The sequence below is a fragment of the Hemiscyllium ocellatum genome, chromosome 24, assembly GCF_020745735.1.
Source record: "Hemiscyllium ocellatum isolate sHemOce1 chromosome 24, sHemOce1.pat.X.cur, whole genome shotgun sequence".
Classification (NCBI taxonomy): domain Eukaryota; kingdom Metazoa; phylum Chordata; class Chondrichthyes; order Orectolobiformes; family Hemiscylliidae; genus Hemiscyllium; species Hemiscyllium ocellatum.
In genome coordinates this window covers 9383-28624 of record NC_083424.1, presented here as the reverse complement: position 1 = coordinate 28624, position 19242 = coordinate 9383, and the positions used below count along the sequence as shown (strand labels likewise).

The window sequence follows — 19242 nt, the reverse complement described above, 5'->3', positions numbered from 1 at the left end:
AGAGATGTACAGCACGGAAACAGTCACTTCGGTCCAACCAGTCCAAGCCGACCAGATATCCCAACCCAATCTAATCCCACCTGCCAGCACCTGGCCCATATCCTTCCAAACCCTTTCTATTCATATACTCATCCAAATGCCTCTTAAATGTTGCAATTGTACCAGCCTCTACCACTTCTCTGGCAGCTTATTCCATACCCATTCTACCCTCTGTGTGAAAATGTTGCCCCGTAGGTCTCTTTTATATCTTTACTCTCTCAACCAAAACCTATGCCCTCTAGTTCTGGACTCTCCAACCTCAGGGAAAAGACTTTGCCTATTTACTCTATCTATGCCCCTCAATTTTGTAAACCTCTCAGCCTCCGATGCTCCAGGGAAAACAGTGCCAGCCTGTTCAGCCTCGCCCTATAGCTCAGATCCTCCAACCCTGGCAACATCCTTATAAATCTTTTTTGAATCCTTTCAAGCTTCACAACATCTTTCCAAAAGGAAGGACACCAGAATTGCTTGCAATATTCCAACAGTGGCCTAACCAATGTCCTGCACAGCCGCAACATGACCTCCCAACTCCTATACTCAATACTCTGTCCAATAAAGGAAAGCATACCAAACACCTTCTTCCCTATCCTATCTACCTGCAACTCCACATTCAAGGAGCTATGAACTGCACTCCAAGGTCTCTTTGTTCAGCAACACTCCCTAGGACCTTACCATTAAGTGTATAAGTCCTGCGAAGATTTGCTTTCCCAAAATGCAGCACCTCGCATTTATCTGAAGTAAACTCCATCTGCCACTTCTCAGTCCATTGGCCCATCTGGTCAAGATCCAGTTGTAGTCTGAGGTAACCTTCTTCGCTGTTCACTACACCTCCAATTTTGGTGTCCTCGGCAAACTTACTAACTGTACCTCTTATGCTCGCACTAAATCATTTATGTAAATTACAAAAATTAGAGGACCCAGCACCGATCCTTGTGGCACCCCACTGGTCACAAGCCTCCAGTCTAAAAAACAACCCTCCACCACCACCACCCTCTGTCTTCTACCTTTGAGCCAGTTCTGTATCCAAATGGTTAGTTCCCCCTGTATTCTATGAGATCTAACCTTGTTAATCAGTCTCTCATGGGGAATCTTGTTGAACGCCTTACTGAAGTCCATATAGATCACACATCTACCGCTCTGCCCTCATCAATCCTCTTTGTTACTTCTTCAAAAAACTCAATCAAGTTTGTGAGACATGATTTCCCACGCACAAAGCCATGTTGACTATCCCTAATCAGTCATCGCATTTCCAAATACATGTACATCCTGTCCCTCAGGATTCCCTCCAACAACTTGCCCACCCCTGACAACAGGCTCACTGGTCTATAGTTCCCTGGCTTGTCTTTACCACTCTTCTTAAACAGTGGCACCACGTTTGCCAACTTCCAGTCTTCCGACACCTCACCTGTGACTATCGATGATACAAATATCTCAGCAAGAGGCCCAGCAATCACTTCTCTAGCTTCCCACAGAGTTCTAGGGTACACCTGATCAGGTCCTGGGGATTTATCCACCTTTACCCGTTTCAAGACATCCAGCACTTCCTCCTCTGTAATCTGGAGATTTTGCAAGATGTCACCATCTATTTTCCCTACAGTCTCTATCTTCCATATCCTTTTTCACAGTAAATACTGATGCAAAAAACTCATTTAGTGCGGCTGCACACAAAGGCCGCCTTGCTGATCTTTGAGGGACCCTATTCCCTCCCTAGTTACCCTTTTGTCCTTAATGTATTTGAAAAAACCCTTTGGATTCTCCTTAATTCTATTTACCAAAGTGGGCAAAGCAGAGGCCAACCAGCCTCACCCTACTCCCTTGAATCTCAACATGACTGAACTTGCTCTGCCTTGGTTCCTTTACCAGTTGCACTGAAGTCACCTTCCCCTGTCAAACCAGTTTAAATTTCTCCCAATTGCACTAACAAACCTACTCACAAACATGTTGGTCTCATTCTGGTTCCAGTGTATATTAACCTGCTTGAACAGGTCTCACCTTCCCCAGAAACAGTTCAAGTGATCCATGAATCTAAAACCACTCTTCTGCACCAACTGTTGAGACAGGCATTCATCTAGCCTATTCTTCTATTTCTGTACTCACGAGTACATGGCACTGGGAGTAATCCAGAGATTACAACCTAAAGATCAAGTTTATTAATTTACTGACTAGCTCCCTGAATTCTTGATGCCAGAACTCATCCCTCATATTATCTATATCTTTAGTACCGATGTGCAACATGACCTCTGTCTTATCATTTGCTCCTTCATTATGCTACGCAGTTGTTTAGTGATATTCCTGACCCTGACACCGGGGAGGCAACACACCTACTGGAGACATATCTGCAACTGCCAAAATATCTGTATGCACCTGCACTATCTAGCACCTACCATTATCTAGCACCTACCATTATTTCTGTTGTTTATTTTTTGGCTTCTACCTGTGTGCAGCTGAGCTATCTATAGTGCCATGAATTTTGTCCTTGCTATGCTCTGCAATGGAACTGTCACTGTCTTTGTTTTGCAACACAGAAAAATGCATTGTATTTCAGCATGTCTTTGTCTCTTCTTAAACTGGTAATACTCATCAAGTGGTAAACTCACTTTAATGAAATATTTTCTTTTGATTTTCAGCATTCTTTCTGCTGTGATGAAGGTCAGGTCTGCACCACTGCAACCCAAGTAGTATTTTTACAGAAGACCATTAGTGGTACAGTGTGGCATTTACCAATGGTATAGCAGTATGTGGGATTTGGTAAGGGTTGTTTGAAATAGTTCTCTGTCACTAATTTTCTTTTGCGTTTGTTTTTTCTTGGCCTATTAGTGACAGTGGATCCGCTACCATAGAGTTTTGACAGAAGAAGCACTGTCCTTCAAAAATAAGAAGGATTATTGCATGATAGCAATAAGTATGATGATATTTGGTCAAGAACTAATAATGTCTTAGGGAGAAGATAGATACATTCAGTCCCTCTGAAAGCTACAGTGTGTGCAACATTAATAGAATGGGTGGAGCCAATGGTATCTGAACATTAACCTTTCAGAATCATGACCTTGTACTACACCATCCTAGGTCTAGGCATCAATAGTTGCTTCATCAATGACCTCCTGCCTATCATAAGGTCAGAAGTGGGGATTTTTGCTGATAACTGACACAAAGCAATTTGTGTCCCTCTGCACAAAACAGGCTTTGGAGAATCAAGAGGTGAGTTATTCTGCACAGTTCCAAGCCTCTGAAATGCCCTTGTAGCCATTGCATTTTATTGGGCAATCAAGTCCAGTTTCTGGTAAATCCCCAGGATGTTGATAGTGGGGGATATTAGTCATGGTAACATGAATTAATATCAACGGGTGATGGCTAGATTGTGTCATATTGGAGATGGTCATTGCCTGGCATTTCTGTGGCGCGAATGTTACTTGAATTTTAATACAAAAGGTTAAGGAGACAGCAAAACTCTGCTGCATTCCCATGACAACAACTTAGCTGATTTGGGAATTAAGATTGATAATCTCCAGACCAATTATTGGTGATCAGTGAGCACCCATTTCTCACTTGGTATAAAATGGTGTCTTTTTTTTCAAGTCTGTTTCTTGTGTCCTAGATCTCATGAGTGCAGGATGAAAATGTTTAATTCCTAGTTTCTTTTTAGTAATGACATTTTTTAATTATTCTTTCCTTGGGATATGGCATGGCTATCAAGGCCTGTCTATAATTGTCCTGGAATTGAGTGGCTTTCAGGGCCACTTCAGAGGGCAGTTAAGATAATAAGAGTCAATCACATTGCTGTGGGTCTGGACACACACATACGCCAGTCCAGGTAAGATTAACAGAGAGACTTCTCTAAAGGACATGAGTAAACCATAGTTGGATTTTTGCATGAATAGCTCTTAAAGTTGCCTTTACTGACACAGTACTAGCTTTATATTTAAGATGCTAAAGTTGCATTTAAATTCCACCAATTGCTGCAATAGGATTTGAACTCATGTTACAGGAACATTAGGCATTATCACTATGCCACAATCTCCGCAAGATTATGGATCAGCAATAAATATTGGCCTAGCCAGCGATGCCGGCATCTAATGAATACAACTTTAAAAAATTGTTTGGTGTTTCTCAACCAGTCAACAATATATAATTGCATCATGCAAAACTCTGCCACAGCTAGTGCATTGGATTAGAATCAGCTGGATGAAAGCATGGGACCAAGAGATGAAAGAACAGTGATCTGCATCTTTGAAATGTCTATTACTTATGTCAAAAATAAAGCTGAATAACATTTTAAATACTGAATCTGTTAAATTGAACCAGAATGCATATCTAATGTATGTCTGGTACATTCAATATGAATAACAAAGAAACAACCTTTACAATGCTTAGATTTCATTTACAGAACTGATAATTCATTGTTTCATTTTTTTTTTGTAAGTGTCCTCAGGGATCAGCCTGAATTGAAAAGGCTGTATCATTGTTCAAATGCGTCATTTTGGGATTTTAAATTTTAGAATTTTATAGTGGTTGGCAATATGTTTAAAGAAACTAATAATTGAGACTCTTTCCCTGCATTTCCTGTTCAGTCATAAGACCATAAGTCATAGAAGTGGAAGTAAGGCCATTCGGCCCATCGAGACCACTTCGCTGTTCAATCATGGCCTATGGGCATCTCCCCGTATCCCTTAATTCCTTGCGAGATCAAGAATTTATCAATCTCTGCCTTGACAACATTTAGCGTCCCAGCCTCCACTGCGTTCCATGGCAATGAATTCCACAGGCCCACCACTCCCTGGCTGAAGAAATGTCTCCTCATTTCTGTTTTAAATTGACCCCCCCTAATTCTAAGCGCTGCCCATGGGTCCTAGTATCTGCATTAAACAGAAACAAATTCCCAGCATCCACCCTTTCTAAGCCATGCATAATCTTGTAAGTTTCAATTAGATCTCCCCTCAACCTTCTAAACTCTAATGAATACAATCCCAGGATCCTCAGCTGTTCATCGTATGTTTGGCCTACCATTCTAGGGAACATCTGTGTGAATCTCTGCTGGACACACTCCATGCCAGTATGTCCTTCCTGAGGTGTGGGGCGCAAAATTGGACACAGTATTCTAAATAAGCCTAACTAGAGCTTTATAAAGTATCAGTAGCACAATGCTGCTTTTACATTCCAACCCTCTTGAGATAAATGACAACATTACGTTTATTTTCTTAACCACAGACTCAACCTGCAAGGCAACTTTAGAGAATCCTGGACTAACATACCCAGATCCCTTTGTACTTTGGCTTAATGAAATTTCTCACCATTTAGAAAATAGTCTATGGCTGTATTCTTTTTTCCAAAGTGCAAGATTTCGCATTTGCTCACGTTGAATTTCATCAGCCATTTCATGGACCGCTTTCCTAAACTGTCTAAATCTTTCTGCAGCTGAGAGTGTGTTGCTGGAAAAGCACAGCGGGTCAGGCAGCATCCGAGGAACAGGAAAATCGATGTTTCAGGCTGGAGCCCTTCATCAGAAATTCCTAAAGGGCTCCAGCCCGAAACGCACGATTTTCCTGTTCCTCAGATGCTGCCTGACCTGCTGTGCTTTTCCAGCAACACACTCTCAACTCTGATCTCCAGCATTTGCAGACCTCTCTGTCTCCTAAATCTTTCTGCAGCCTTCCCACCTCCTCAGAACTACCTACCTGTCCACCTAACTTCTTTTCATTGGAGAACTTTGCCAGAATACCCCCAGTCCCTTTATACAGATCATTAATATATAAAGTGAAGAGCTGCGGCCCCAAAACTGAGCCCTGTGGGACGCCACTTGTCACTAGCTGCCATTCCGAAAAAGAACCTTTTTATCCCAACTCTCTGCCTTCTGTTAGACAGCCAATCTTCAATCCATGCCAGTAGCTCACCTCATGGGCTGTCACCTTACTCAGCAGCTTCCAGTGAGGCATCTTATCAAAGGCCATTTGGAAGTCTAGGTAGATAAAATCCACTGGGTTTCCCTGGTCCAACCTACTTGTTACCTCTTCAAAGAATTCTAACACATTTGTCAGGCATGACTTCCCCTTACTAAATCCATGCTGACATGTCCTAATCTGACCCTGCACTTCCAAGAATTTAGAAATCTCATCCTTAATGGTGGATTCTAGAGTTTAACCTACAACCAAGGCTAGGCTAATTGGCCTATAATTTTCCATCTTTTGTCTTGATCTTTTCTTGAACAATTTTCCAATCATCTGGGACTTTCCCCGACTCCAGTGTTGTTTGAAAGATTACAACCAATGCCTCCACTATTTCTTTAGCCACCTCCCTCAGAACTCAATGCTTTTCTAACACTTTCTTTTTTGTAATAGCTAACACACTCAACTCTGCCCCTTTACTCTCCTTAATTGTTGGGATATTACTCATGTCTTCCACTGTGAAGACTGACACAAAATATTTATTAAGTTCTTCAGCTATTTCCTTACCTGCCATCACTAGCTTTCCTGCATCAATTTGGAGCAGACCAATTCCTACTTTTGCCTCTCATTTGTTTCTTATGTATTGAAAGAAACATTTACTATTATTTCTAATATTACTAGTTAGCTTACCTTTATATTTGATCCTCTCCTTCCTTATTTCTCTCTTTGTTATCTTCTGTTTGTTTTTGTAGTCTTCCCAATCTTCTGATTTCCAAGTGCTCTTGGCCACTTTTTAGGGTCTCTCTTTTTTTCTATGATACATTTCCTGACTTCCTTTGTCAGCCATGGCTGTCTAATCCACCCCCCTCCCCCCACCCTGGCTAATCTTTCGTTTCTTTGGGATGAACCTCTGTACTGTCCTCTCAATTACAGGCTGAAACTCCTGCCATTGTCGCTCCACTGTCTTCCTCACTAGGCTTGGCTTCCAGTCGATTTTCATTAGTTCCTCTCTCATGCCCCTGTAATTACCTTTATTTGACTGTTACACCATATCATCCGACTTTGCCTTCTCTCTTTCAAACTGCAGACTGAACTCTACCATATAATGATCGCTGCCTCCAAAGTGCACTAAGTCCAGAGTAGCCTGCTTCTTCGTGGGCACCATCACAAGCTGTTCCACAAAGCCATCCTGTAAGCATTCAATGAATTCCCTTTTTTTGGATCCACCGGCAACATTATTCACCCAGTCTATTTGCATATTGAAGACCCCATGATCACCGTGACCTTGCCTTTCTGACATGTCCTATCTATTTCCTGGTACATCTTGTGCCCCTGGTCCTGAGCACTGCTGGGAGGTCTGTACATAACTCCCATTATGGTTATTTTGCCTTTGAGGTTCCTCAAATCCATTCATACAGAATCCACAGCATCTGGCCCCTATGTCATTCAGTGCCATAGATTTAATTTCATTCTTAACTAACAAGGCAACCCCGCTCCCTCTGCCCACCTTCATGTCTTTTTGTTAAGTTTTAAATCCTTGGATGTTTAACTACCAGTCCTGAACCCCCTATAACCACATTTCTGTGATGCCTACCACATCATAATCATTTGCAATGATTTGTGCTGTTAATTCATCTACTTTGTTACGAATAGTATAAGCATTCAGTTAAATGCTAATGCTAATTTTCTTATCCTCATGATTTCCATCATCTCAGAATGCAGGAAGACATCATTTTTTCCCAGTAATCTGTATTGTTAAGGGGTCAAATTTTAGTTCATTATGAGTTTTGCGAATTGAGTAATCGGATGAATTTAGATAAGAAAGGGCATAGGTGTTTCTGATAGGAGAAAATGACAGGACAAAAATGATTAATAATTGGAAAAGAACCAGAGAGGAAATAAGAATTGGAGATAATGTTTCATTATGCTCTGTGATGATCTAAAATGCATCACATGAAAAGGTAATAGAAGCAGATTGAATAAGAGAAGCATACAAAATAGGAGTAGGCTTCACCGTACAATATGGCTTGTTTAGGCCTGTGGACTCTGTTGAAAATGTAGGAAAGTGGAAGTGATATATCTCAAAGGTTCTGCTTCCTCAGTCACAGATTATTTCTCTCCCATGTTTGTTGCTGATAAACTCATTGATGAACCAATCATAAACAAAACAAGGAGAGAAAATGAAGATATTAGCTTTCATTTTTCACAGACGTACCACATTCTCTCTGACTTTTGTCCTATGCTCACTTATCGTCTTGCACAGTGCTAGCAGCCTAAAAATGATGCAGCAAGTCATACAGGCAATGAGGAATGTTGATATTTCTGTGAATACATTGGATATCTAAGTGGTTACTTCAAGACCATCAACAATACCCTTACTGGCATAAAATTACCTAAAGAGGAGGCAAACAACAACAAACTGCTACTCCTAGATGTCAAGTAGAGCGAACAGCCAATGGGGAACTTCAAACTAGCGTTTACAGGGAAACAACACATACAGACCAAATACTGAACTACAGAAACAATCATCCCAACATCCACAAAAGAAGCTGCATCAGAACATTATTTCAACAAGCCAATACACACTGCAGCACAAAGGAACTATGCAGAGCAGAGGAAAATCACCTATACCATATATTCAAAAAGAATGGGTACGCAATGAACGCAGTCCGCTGATTTCTCAGCAACAAACTCAAACAAGCAGACAAAACGCGTCTAGAAACCCTAGCCACGTCCCCCCACCCCGCCCCCCCTACAACAAAGACACCTTGGAAATGACTGTCAGACTACTCAGACCTCTTGGCTTCACAAACCTCTTGGTAGCCCACAAACCTAGAAACACACTAAAACAGCAGCTAATGAACTTGAAAGACCCTATACAGACAACAAGTAAACTAATGTCATTTACAAAATACTGTGCAAGAATTTTAACAAACACTACATTGGACAAACAGGCAGAAAACTAGCCACCAGGATACTTGAACATCAACCAGCCACAAAATGACGTGACCCTCTCTCACTAGTATTCTTACATACAGAAGAGGAAGGACACCATTTCGATTGGGACGACACATCCATCCTAAGACAAGCCAAACAGAGAGACACACGAGAATTCCTAGAACCATAGCATTCCAACCGGAACTCTATCAAAAAACACATCGAGTTAGACCCCATCTATCACCCCCGAGAAAAGGAACAGGAAATGACATCATCACAGGAAATGACATCACCAACCCAAAGAAACCCAAACATATAATTAGAAAGCAGGAATTATCAGCAGTGCTTCGCCCGGAGGCTCACTGAAGATATTACCTAGTAGGATGAGAAAACATCTGGAAATGAACCTTCCAGCTCAGTGAGCAAACCTACATTCAGACATAAGAGTATAAGAACTAGGAGTAGGAGTAGGCCATCTTGTCCATCATCCCTGCTCCGCCATTCAATAAGATTATGGCTGATCTGTTCCTGGCCTCAGCTCCACTTATCCACTCTCTCACCATAACCCTACATTCCTTTACTGTCCAAAAAAGTTATTGTTTGGTTTAAGAGCATTCAATGAGGAAGCCTCCACTACTTCACTGGGAATGGAATTCCACAGATTCACAATCCTCTGGGTGAAGAAGTTCCTTCTCAATTCAGTCCTAAATCTGCTCCTCCTAATTTTAAGGCTATGCCCTCTTGTCTTTGTTTCACCTGCCAGTGGAAATGTCCTCTCTGCTTCTACCTTATCTATTCTCTTCATAATTTTATGTGTTTCTATAAGATTCCCCCATCATTCTTCTAAATTCCATTGAATATAATCCCAGTCTACTCAGTCTCTCTAGAATCAACCTAGTAAACCTCTTCTGCATACCCTCTAATGCCAGTGCATCCTCTCTCTAGTAAGGAGATCAGAACTGCATGCAGTGCTCTAGGTATGTCCTCACCAGCACCCTGTACAGCTACAACATAACCTCGCTGCTTTAAAACTCAATCCCTGTAGTATTATGGAGCAGGCCAGACCCTCTCAAAACATTTCAAGGAAGTAGCCCAAACTCTAACTTTGCTATATGTTTTAAGTAGGTTTAATGTGAATATTCCAGAAGGGATGCAGCTGGTCAAACCACTTAATTTTAAATGAAACCGAAGATATTTACACAATTACCGAATGAAACACAAACAAAAGAGAACAGAATACCGAATAACTTAACCTATCCAAAAACCCAACAGATCAACCAAACTTAATGATGCTGTTTTGAATACTTGCAACAAACTCCATAAATACTCCTTGGCACAAAAGATAAAAAACACAGGGTCTTCCAGGACAGGTGTTAGAGAGAGAGGATCAGCATGCACCTGCTTCTCTCACATCCAGCAGCTTCAAAACTGCCTGACTGCTTTCAGTGAATAGCCAAACTGAGAAAAACCAAATCAAACCAGAGAAAAGCTGAGCTGGGAGAACTGGCCACGCCTCTTTCATTGTATGAGTGTTTTTTTTAAAACTTAAAAGCCATTTTTCCAGAGGCAGTGTCTGTTAGCTATAATCAAATTGGCCCTTAAACCTATCTAAGCTCAGACTTTTCAGAACCTGTGTTTTTACAACCTCCTGAAAAGAAAAATGATAATGTAACCTTGTTAAAGTAACAGCATCATCACACTAATAATGAAGCACAAAATTCCATTTGCCTTCTTAATTACCTGTCACACTTGCAGACCAACCTTCTGTGATTCATGCACAAGGACACCAGATCACTCCACACAGCGGCATGCTGCAACTTTTTATCATTAAAATAAAAGACCTTTTTATTGTTGTTCATATGAAAATGGAAGACTTCATATTTACTAACATTGTACCCCATCTGCTAGACCACTTCCCACTCACTTAAACTATCTATGTCCCTCTGCAAAGTTTCACAGCTTTGTGCACACTTTGCTCTACCACTCATCTTGGTGTCATCTGAAAGCTTTGACTTGCTACACATGGTCCCCAACTGCAAATCACCTGTGTAAATATTGAACATTTGCGGTCCCAATACTGATCACCAACCAAAACTGAGGTCTTACCAATGTCTTGTACAAACATAAAATATTGTCTCAACTTCTGTATTCAATGCTCTGACCGATGAAGACAATTGTACCAAACACCTTCTTCAACACCCTGTCTACATGTGATGCCACTTTCAAGGAACTATCTACCGGCACCCCTAGACCTCTCTGTTTGACAACACTGCCCACGACCCTACCGCTAATTGTCAGTCTTGCCCTAGTTTGTCTTAACCAAAATGCAACATTTCACATTTCAAGGTGAGAGGTGGAAAGTTTAAGGGGGATACACGCAGCAAGTACTTCACACAAAGGGTGGTGGGCGCCTGGAACACGTTGCCAGCAGGGGTGGTAGAAGAAGGCACAATAGATTCATTTAAGATGCACCTGGACAGATGCATGAGTAGGTGGGGAGCAGAGGGATACAGATGCTTAGGAACTGGGCGACAGGTTTAGACAGTAGCTTTGGATTGGCTCAGGCTTGGAGGGCCAAGGTGCCTGTTCCTGGGCTGTAAATTTTCTTTATTCTTTGTTCATTTAGCGAAATTAAACTCCATTTGCCATTCCTCAGCTCACTGGCCCAGTTAAGATTCAGCTGGGTTCTTAAACTTTTTCACTGTCATTATATCACCAGGAATAGGAACAGCGCAGTTAAATACGTGGCTAAACAACTGGTGAACAAAAGGGCTTCAGGTATGTGGATCATTGGGATGTCTTCCAGGGCAGATGGGATTTATACAAGAAGGATGGGTTGTACATCAACTGGAAGGGCACCGACATCCTGCCAGGGAGGTTTGCTAGTTTCACTTGAAAGCATTTTAACAAGTATGGCAGGTGGTTGGGAACCAGAGCCGTAGTTCATAAAGTGAAATGACTGAGGAAGAGCCACAGACTAATAAGGCCTGTAAGATTAAGGAAAAACAGGTGGGAGAGGTTACTGAACTCGCAGGACAGCAGTCTGAAGTGTTTTTGTTTTAATTTGATGGAGTATGACAAGTAAGGCAGGTGAACTTAGAGCTTGGATTAATACATGGAACTAGTGTTGTAGCTATCACAGAGGTTGTAAGAGGGATAGGCCTGACAGCTTAATGTTCTGGGATTTGGACATTCCATGTGAGCTAGAAGGATGTAAGACGTGGGTGAGTTGTCTTATTAAGGGAGAATATCACAGCTATTCTGATGGAGGACAACTTGGAGAACTCACAATCATTTTGATGCAATTGTACTACAGGCCTCCCAGAACAGTGGATCATAGATGAACATGTGAACAAACTACGGAAAAAAATAATAAAATTGTGATGGGTGATTTTAAACTTCCCATATATTGAGCTAGGACTTGCTTAATGCCAGGGGATTGAATGGGGGTGAACTTGTTGCATCCAGAATGTTTTTTTTTAAAAGTGTGTGTAATCCCTAGTGGGAAAGGCCCCATACAATACCTGGTGATGGGAGTTTCAGTGGGGAGAGCAATTTGGGACATGACTGTAATTCTTTAAAATTGTTATCTGTAGTAGTCATCCTCAGATGAAAATACTAAATCAGGAGGAGGCTAACTACTACAATATTAGGCAGGAACAGAAGAATGTTGTTTGGTGGTGGATGTTTGAGGATAAACCCACATCTGGGATGCAGGAATCTTTTAAAGAGCCAGTTGATTAAGAGTTCAGCACCATCATGGTCCAATGAAAATGAAGGATAAGGATGGCAATATTTGAGAACCTTGGATGACAGGAGAAATTGAGTTTATTCAAAAAACGAAAGGTGGCATATGTATGTAAGGTGTAGAAGAATAAAGACAGCCCAAGCAATTTGTGACCAGTGACGTATTAACCATCGCTGCCAGGGGACTACCAATTTCTACCCTTGCCTCTCATCAGGCCCTAAGGATTTATACCTACTAAAGCACCTAAGACTCCCTATTAATTTTGGTTTAGAACCTCACCATCCTAACTGAAATCCCCAACTACAAGTATTTCTCCCTTTTGAATATAGATCAGAAGTATTAAGATCTCACCCATGTCCTATGGCTTCACATAGTGATTGTTCCTTTGGTCTTGAATAGGCCCCACTCCTCCCTGGTGATCCTCTTACTCCTTGATATACTTCATAAATGGAGTTTCCTTTTGCCAGTCCTGAATTTTCACTATACCACTAAAGCCTTCCATTTTCCACATGTAAACTTATCTGCAAGCAGTTGGTCCCAGTCATTTGACATATCCTGTCCTAGATTGTCCAATTTATATACTTCATTGTCTCCAAAATTCTCACTGGAACTTGATCAGCTTGGTTTAGATCCAACAGATCTCTGGTACAAATCTACATGTCACAAAAAGCTCTCCTGGATGCACTTTTACAATTGCACCCAGTCTAATCCTTTCATTCTAAGACAAACTGTCAGTTTTTTTAAAAAAAATTGTTTTGTGGAGATCACTGTTTGGCTAGCAATTTGCCATCCTCAAGGTGGTGATTAATTGCTTGAACTGCTGCAGTCGATATGCTGTGTTGACCCACAATGCCATTGAGGAAATTCCAGGAATTTGATCCAGCAACAGGGGAAAAAAAAAGGTTTTCAAGTCAGGATGTCAAGTGGCTTGAAGCAAATTTGCAGATGATGGTGTTACTGTGCAACTGTTGCTCTTGAACTAGAAATGGTCACTGGTTCAGAAGCTGCTGCATTTTGTAATTAGTACAATGTCATTGGTGAAGGGTGTGGATGCTTGGATAGGGTCAAACTTCAGCTGTGGGATATGCATCCACTTAGACAAGTGAATAGTATTCCAAAACACTCCTGCTGTAATCAGCAGTCACATCAAGTTTAGTCCAGGTTTATTTAAACTCACCAACTCAGAGCACTGCTCCATCAGTGGAAGTTAAACTGGGTCTAATCCCCTTCTAAAATCAAAACATCATATACAAACCTTCCAGCAAGGCTTACACCTACTCTGGTTCCAGTACAGGAGATTTATACGTCTCACTACCCTAATGAGACAAAACAATAAAATCTAAAGTCTACCACCATTTTAGCAGCACTTTTCCTAACCTTAAATGTGGTGTATATGGATTTTATATGGAGGTATGGCATTGAAGGTGCATTAGAGGTTTGGATTAGGAATTGGCTGGCTGGAAGGAGACAGAGGGTAGTAGTTGATGGTAAAGATTCATCTTGGAGTGCAGTTACTAGCAGTGTTCCACAAGGATCTGTTTTGGGACCATTGCTGTTTGTCATTTTTATAAATGACCTGGAGGAGGGGCTTGACGGCTGGGTGAACAAGTTTGCGGATGATACGAAAGTCAGTGGAGTGGTGGACAGCGAAGAAGGATGTGGCAGGTTACAGCGGGATATAGATAAGTTGCAGAGCTGGGCAGAAAGGTGGCAAATGGATTTCAATGTAGCTAAGTGTGAAGTCATTCACTTTGGTAGGAGTAACAAGAAGATGGATTACTGGGCTAATGGTAGGCTACTTGGTAGTTTGGATGAGCAGAGAGATCTTGGTGTCCATGTACATGGATCTCTGAAAGTTGCCACCCAGGTAAATAGTGCTGTGAAGAAGGCATATGGCATACTGGGCTTTATTGGTAGAGGAATTGAGTTCCAGAGTCCTGAGGTCATGTTGCAGTTGTATAAGACTCTGGTGCGGCCTTATCTGGAGTAAGGTGTGTTTTGGTCGCTATACTATAGGAAGAATGTGGAGGCACTGGAATGGGTGCAGAGGAGGTTTATCAGGATGTTGCCTGGCATGGTAGGAAGATCGTATAAAGAAAGGCTGAGGCACTTGGGGCTGTTCTCATTGGAGAAAAGGTTTAGGGGAGATTTGATAGAGGTGTACAAGATGATTAGGGGTTTAGATAGGGTTGACAGTGAGAATCTTTTTCCACGTATGGAGTCAGCTGTTACCAGGGGACACAGCTTTAAATAAAAAGGGGTGTTGGTATAGGACAGATGTTAGGGGTAGATTCTTTACTCAGCGGGTTGAGTGTTCATGGAATGCACTGCCAGTATCAGTGGTGGACCCTTCCTCTTTATGGTCATTCAAGCAGGCATTGGATAAGCATATGGAGGTTATTGGGCTAGTGTAGGCACAACAGAGGGCCGAAGGGCCTGTACTGCGCTGTATTTTTCTATGTTCTAAATGTAGCATAGTAAATGTTTGAGATTACAGCTCAGGGCTTCCAAACCAATTCTTTTAATTGCAACTCATCTTTCTGCTCAGTACTAGCATGTACAAGATTTATCTGCGATTGAAGTTAAGAGATCAGTGATGTTTACCTCCCAGATTTGAGGTGCACTTGGTCTAGCCTATTTGAGACTCCAGACACGACAGCAATGTGGTTGACTCTTATCAGATTACATTGCTTGCCTAACAACCCAGAGAGAAACAAAACCATTGAGTTTTAAATACCCATCTACTTCTACCTGATGGTGTCTGAGGAAATAGTTGGGCATCATTTCTGATTTCAATTGAAGCAGAACTTCAATTGAACTGACCAATCTTTGATGCCTGCTTGTCACTTGTTTGAAGGTGACTATTTTCCCACCGTACAACCTGTCAAAAGCTAAATAAACTGCATTTATAAAACGTCAACCCTATGATTTCAATGAAACAAGAAACCCGATTTAACTGACTGACTTGTATTACAAGACAGCTGCATGCTTTCACGGATGCCTTTTCACTTCAAAGAAAGTACCCAAGACGACCAGAGTAAGCTTGCAACAATTTTATTTTGAATGACATGGGAACACACTTTAATGAACTTTTAAGCTAGAGGCAAGACAACTACCCTCAATGAAACAAAAAAAGTACAGTGGTTTAACAAGTGCCCCCCCTCAGACGCAGCACCAAGTGCAGAGTGGACTCTTTCTGGATGTTGTAGTCTGACAGCGTGCGACCATCTTCCAGTTGTTTACCAGCAAAAATCAAACGTTGTTGATCAGGTGGGATTCCTTCTTTGTCTTGAATCTTGGCCTTGACATTTTCAATGGTGTCACTGGGTTCAACTTCCAAGGTGATTGTCTTGCCAGTTAGAGTCTTCACAAAGATCTGCATGCCACCTCTCAGACGCAATACCAGATGCAAAGTGGATTCCTTCTGGATGTTGTAATCAGATAGGGTGCGGCCATCTTCCAACTGCTTGCCAGCAAAGATCAAACGTTGCTGGTCAGGGGGAATGCCTTCTTTATCCTGAATCTTGGCCTTGACATTTTCAATGGTGTCACTGGGCTCAACCTCAAGGGTGATGGTCTTGCCAGTCAGGGTTTTCACAAAGATCTGCATGCCACCTCGCAGACGCAGCACCAAATGCAGAGTGGACTCTTTCTGGATGTTGTAGTCTGACAGCGTGCGACCATCTTCCAGTTGTTTGCCTGCAAAAATCAAACGTTGTTGATCAGGTGGGATTCCTTCTTTGTCTTGAATCTTGGCCTTGACATTTTCAATGGTGTCACTGGGTTCCACTTCTAGGGTGATGGTCTTGCCAGTCAGGGTTTTCACAAAGATTTGCATGCCACCTCTCAGACGCAACACCAAATGCAGAGTGGACTCTTTCTGGATGTTGTAATCAGACAGTGTACGTCCTTCCTCCAACTGCTTGCCAGCAAAGATCAAACGCTGCTGGTCAGGTGGAATGCCTTCTTTATCCTGAATCTTGGCTTTGACATTTTCAATGGTGTCACTGGGCTCAACCTCAAGGGTGATGGTCTTGCCAGTCAAGGTTTTCACAAAGATCTGCATGTTCTGGAAACCAAGGAGAAAACAAAAGTCATCACTTGAAAAGCCATTCCAGTCAAGTGTTAACGATAGAATTGCAAAGTTAATTACAATTCACTCGGTAACTGAGCTTTCAGTTCATAATGATTAAAATAAAACTTTACCCTTTTGCACCATCTACCCTGTCAACACCCAGAATCACAAGGCCTTATCGAAGGCTTCCTGTCGCTACTCAGACTCAATACGACTACATAGAGAAAGATGAAACGGCAGCTTTTAAGAGACTCACCAACTGTACGAGTCAAAATTAAACTGGCTTAAACCTCCCGGACTGTACGGCGTCTGAAACACTAACGGAAACAGCGACAAACGGCGGCCATTATGACGTGTCACCCCCGCCCCAATGACGCCATACCGAGCACCGCCCCGTGACGTCCATCTCGTGACGTCCCCACACGAAGTCACATCTCGCGAGAAAGCAACGGCCGTACTAAAAAAACAGATGCGTCACGCCAGCGCCATTTTAAGACCTTGGGCATATTATTGTCGAATTCATCGACTTTGAACCCAGGCCAAATACACATTAGGTTAGAGATAGAGGTTCAGAACTGATATCAAAACGTGTGGTTTAAAAAACCCGTAATGCTACAGAAAAAACCGTTAAGACTATTAAAAAGCCACCCGCCAGATTTTAAGCTAATACTTCTTTCCCGCTCCCGCAGCTATATCGCGGTGACCAACAGCTCCATCCCCGGCCGCGCTACCGACTTCGGTGCTGTAAACGGGAAATGCGCGCTCACCACCCTCCCCTCAATATGCCATAGCGTTGACTCACTGCTCGATTTCTGGCGGGCCGCTGCCGGTGGTGTAGATCTCGGTGTCGCTGAAGGAAAGCAGATACCGCCGCACCAGCTGCTGCTCCGGGAATGCCCAGCCACCCACCGCTTCCCGCTTTTATAGGGACTCCTCCGCCAGTGACGCACACCGAACTACTTCCACAGAACTACTTTCATTCTACACACAAACCCCGCTCAGAATCACAGCTTTCTCATGGTCCTCACCATCACTAAACTCTAAAAGCGAAAAGCTGATTCGATCACCCATTAACTTACTGCACCAGGCGTGTAGTTTGTTCTTGGCGATCGCAAGAAGGGCCGCGCGTGCGCGGCGGTGCAAAGGCTGCTTGTTCCAGAAAGTGCGATGACGGCGGGGTAGGGGGAGGGGCGGGAGATGGGGGGGGTGGGGTGAGGGAGGGAATGAAGGGAGATGGGTGTGGGGTGTGGGGAGGAAAGGGAGATGGGGGGAGGGAAGGGAGATGTGGGGGGAAGGGTGATGGGGGTGGGGTGGATTGGGATGGGAGACGGGGGGGTTGAGGGGATGGAAGGGAGTGGGGTGGTGGGGTGGGGTAGGGAAGGGCGATGTGGGGTGGGGGGTGCGGTAGGGAAGGGAGATGGAAGGTGGGGTGGGGGGAGTGTAGGGAGATGGGGGTGGGATTGGAGGATGGGAACGGAGATGGCAGGGTGGGGGTGGCAGGGTGGGAAGGAAGATGGGGGTGGGGGAGGGAAGGGAGATGGGGTGGTGGTGTTGGGGGGGGAGGGAAGGGAGATGGTGGGGGGAGGGAGATGGGTTTGGTTTGGGTGGGGTGGGGGGAGGGGAGGGAGATGGGTGTGGGGTGGGGAAGGGAGATGGGGGAAGCGAAGGGAGATGGGTTGTGGGGTAGGGAAGGGAGATGGGGGTGGAGTGGGTGGGAAGGGAGATGGGGGTAGTGAAGGGAGGTGGGGGGTGGGGGGTAGTGAAGGGAGGTGGAGGGAGTGGGGGGAGTGTAAGGAGATGGGGGGTGTGGTGGGGGGCAGGGTAGGGAAGGGTGATTGGAGGGTGGGAACGGAGATGGCGTGGTGGGGTGGCAGGGTGGGAAGGAGGATGGGGGTGGGTTTGGGGGGAGGGAAGGGAGATGGGGATGGGGGTGGGTTTGGGGGGAGGGAAGGGAGATGGGGTTGGGGGAGGGAAGGGAGATGGGGTGGTGGTGTTGGGGGGTAGGGAAGAGAGATGGGTTTGGGTGGGGTGGGGGGAGGGGAGGGAGATGGGTGTGGGGTGGGTGGAAGGGGAGGGAGATGGGTGGGGGGTAGCGAAGGGAGATGTGGGTGGGGTGGGAGGAGGGAAGGGAGATGTGGGTGGGGTGGGAGGAGGGAAGGGAGATGTGGGTGGGGTGGGAGGAGGGAAGGGAGATGTGGGTGGGGTGGGAGGAGGGAAGGGAGATGTGGGTGGGGTGGGTGGAAGGGGAGGGAGATGTGGGTGGGGTGGGAGGAGGGAAGGGAGATGTGGGTGGGGTGGGAGGAGGGGAGGGGGGTGGGGGAGGGAAGGGAAATGGGGGGTGGGGTGCGGGGTAGGGAAGGGAGATGGGGGGGTGGGGTGGGCAGGAAGGAAAGGGGGGGTGGGGTGAGGGAAGTGAGATGGGGGTGGGGTGGGGTGAGGGAAAGAAGATGTGGGGTGAGGGAAGGGAGATGGGGGTGGGATGAGGGAAGGGAGATGGGGGTGGGGGGAGGGAAGGGAGATGGGGGTGGGTGGGAGGGAAGGGAGTGGGGTGGAGGGAAGTGAGA

The 19242-nt window shown here is 44.1% G+C and overlaps 1 protein-coding gene across 1 annotated transcript; it reads right to left on the bottom strand.

Moving 5' to 3' along the window:
- Positions 1 to 15641: 15641 nt before the first annotated feature.
- Positions 15642 to 17630, bottom strand: LOC132826990 (polyubiquitin-B). Its single transcript, XM_060843297.1, has 2 exons — positions 17481 to 17630; positions 15642 to 16672 (listed from the first exon to the last, which is right to left on the bottom strand). Exon 2 carries the CDS (start codon positions 16667 to 16669, stop codon positions 15749 to 15751), a length of 921 nt encoding a protein of 306 aa, XP_060699280.1. The 5' UTR covers positions 16670 to 16672; positions 17481 to 17630; the 3' UTR covers positions 15642 to 15748.
- Positions 17631 to 19242: the final 1612 nt, after the last annotated feature.

What these genes read in the sequence shown, in the direction of transcription:
- LOC132826990 (XM_060843297.1), bottom strand. Translation starts at nt 16,669, where the DNA reads ATGCAGATCTTTGTGAAAACCTTGACTGGCAAGACCATCACCCTTGAG.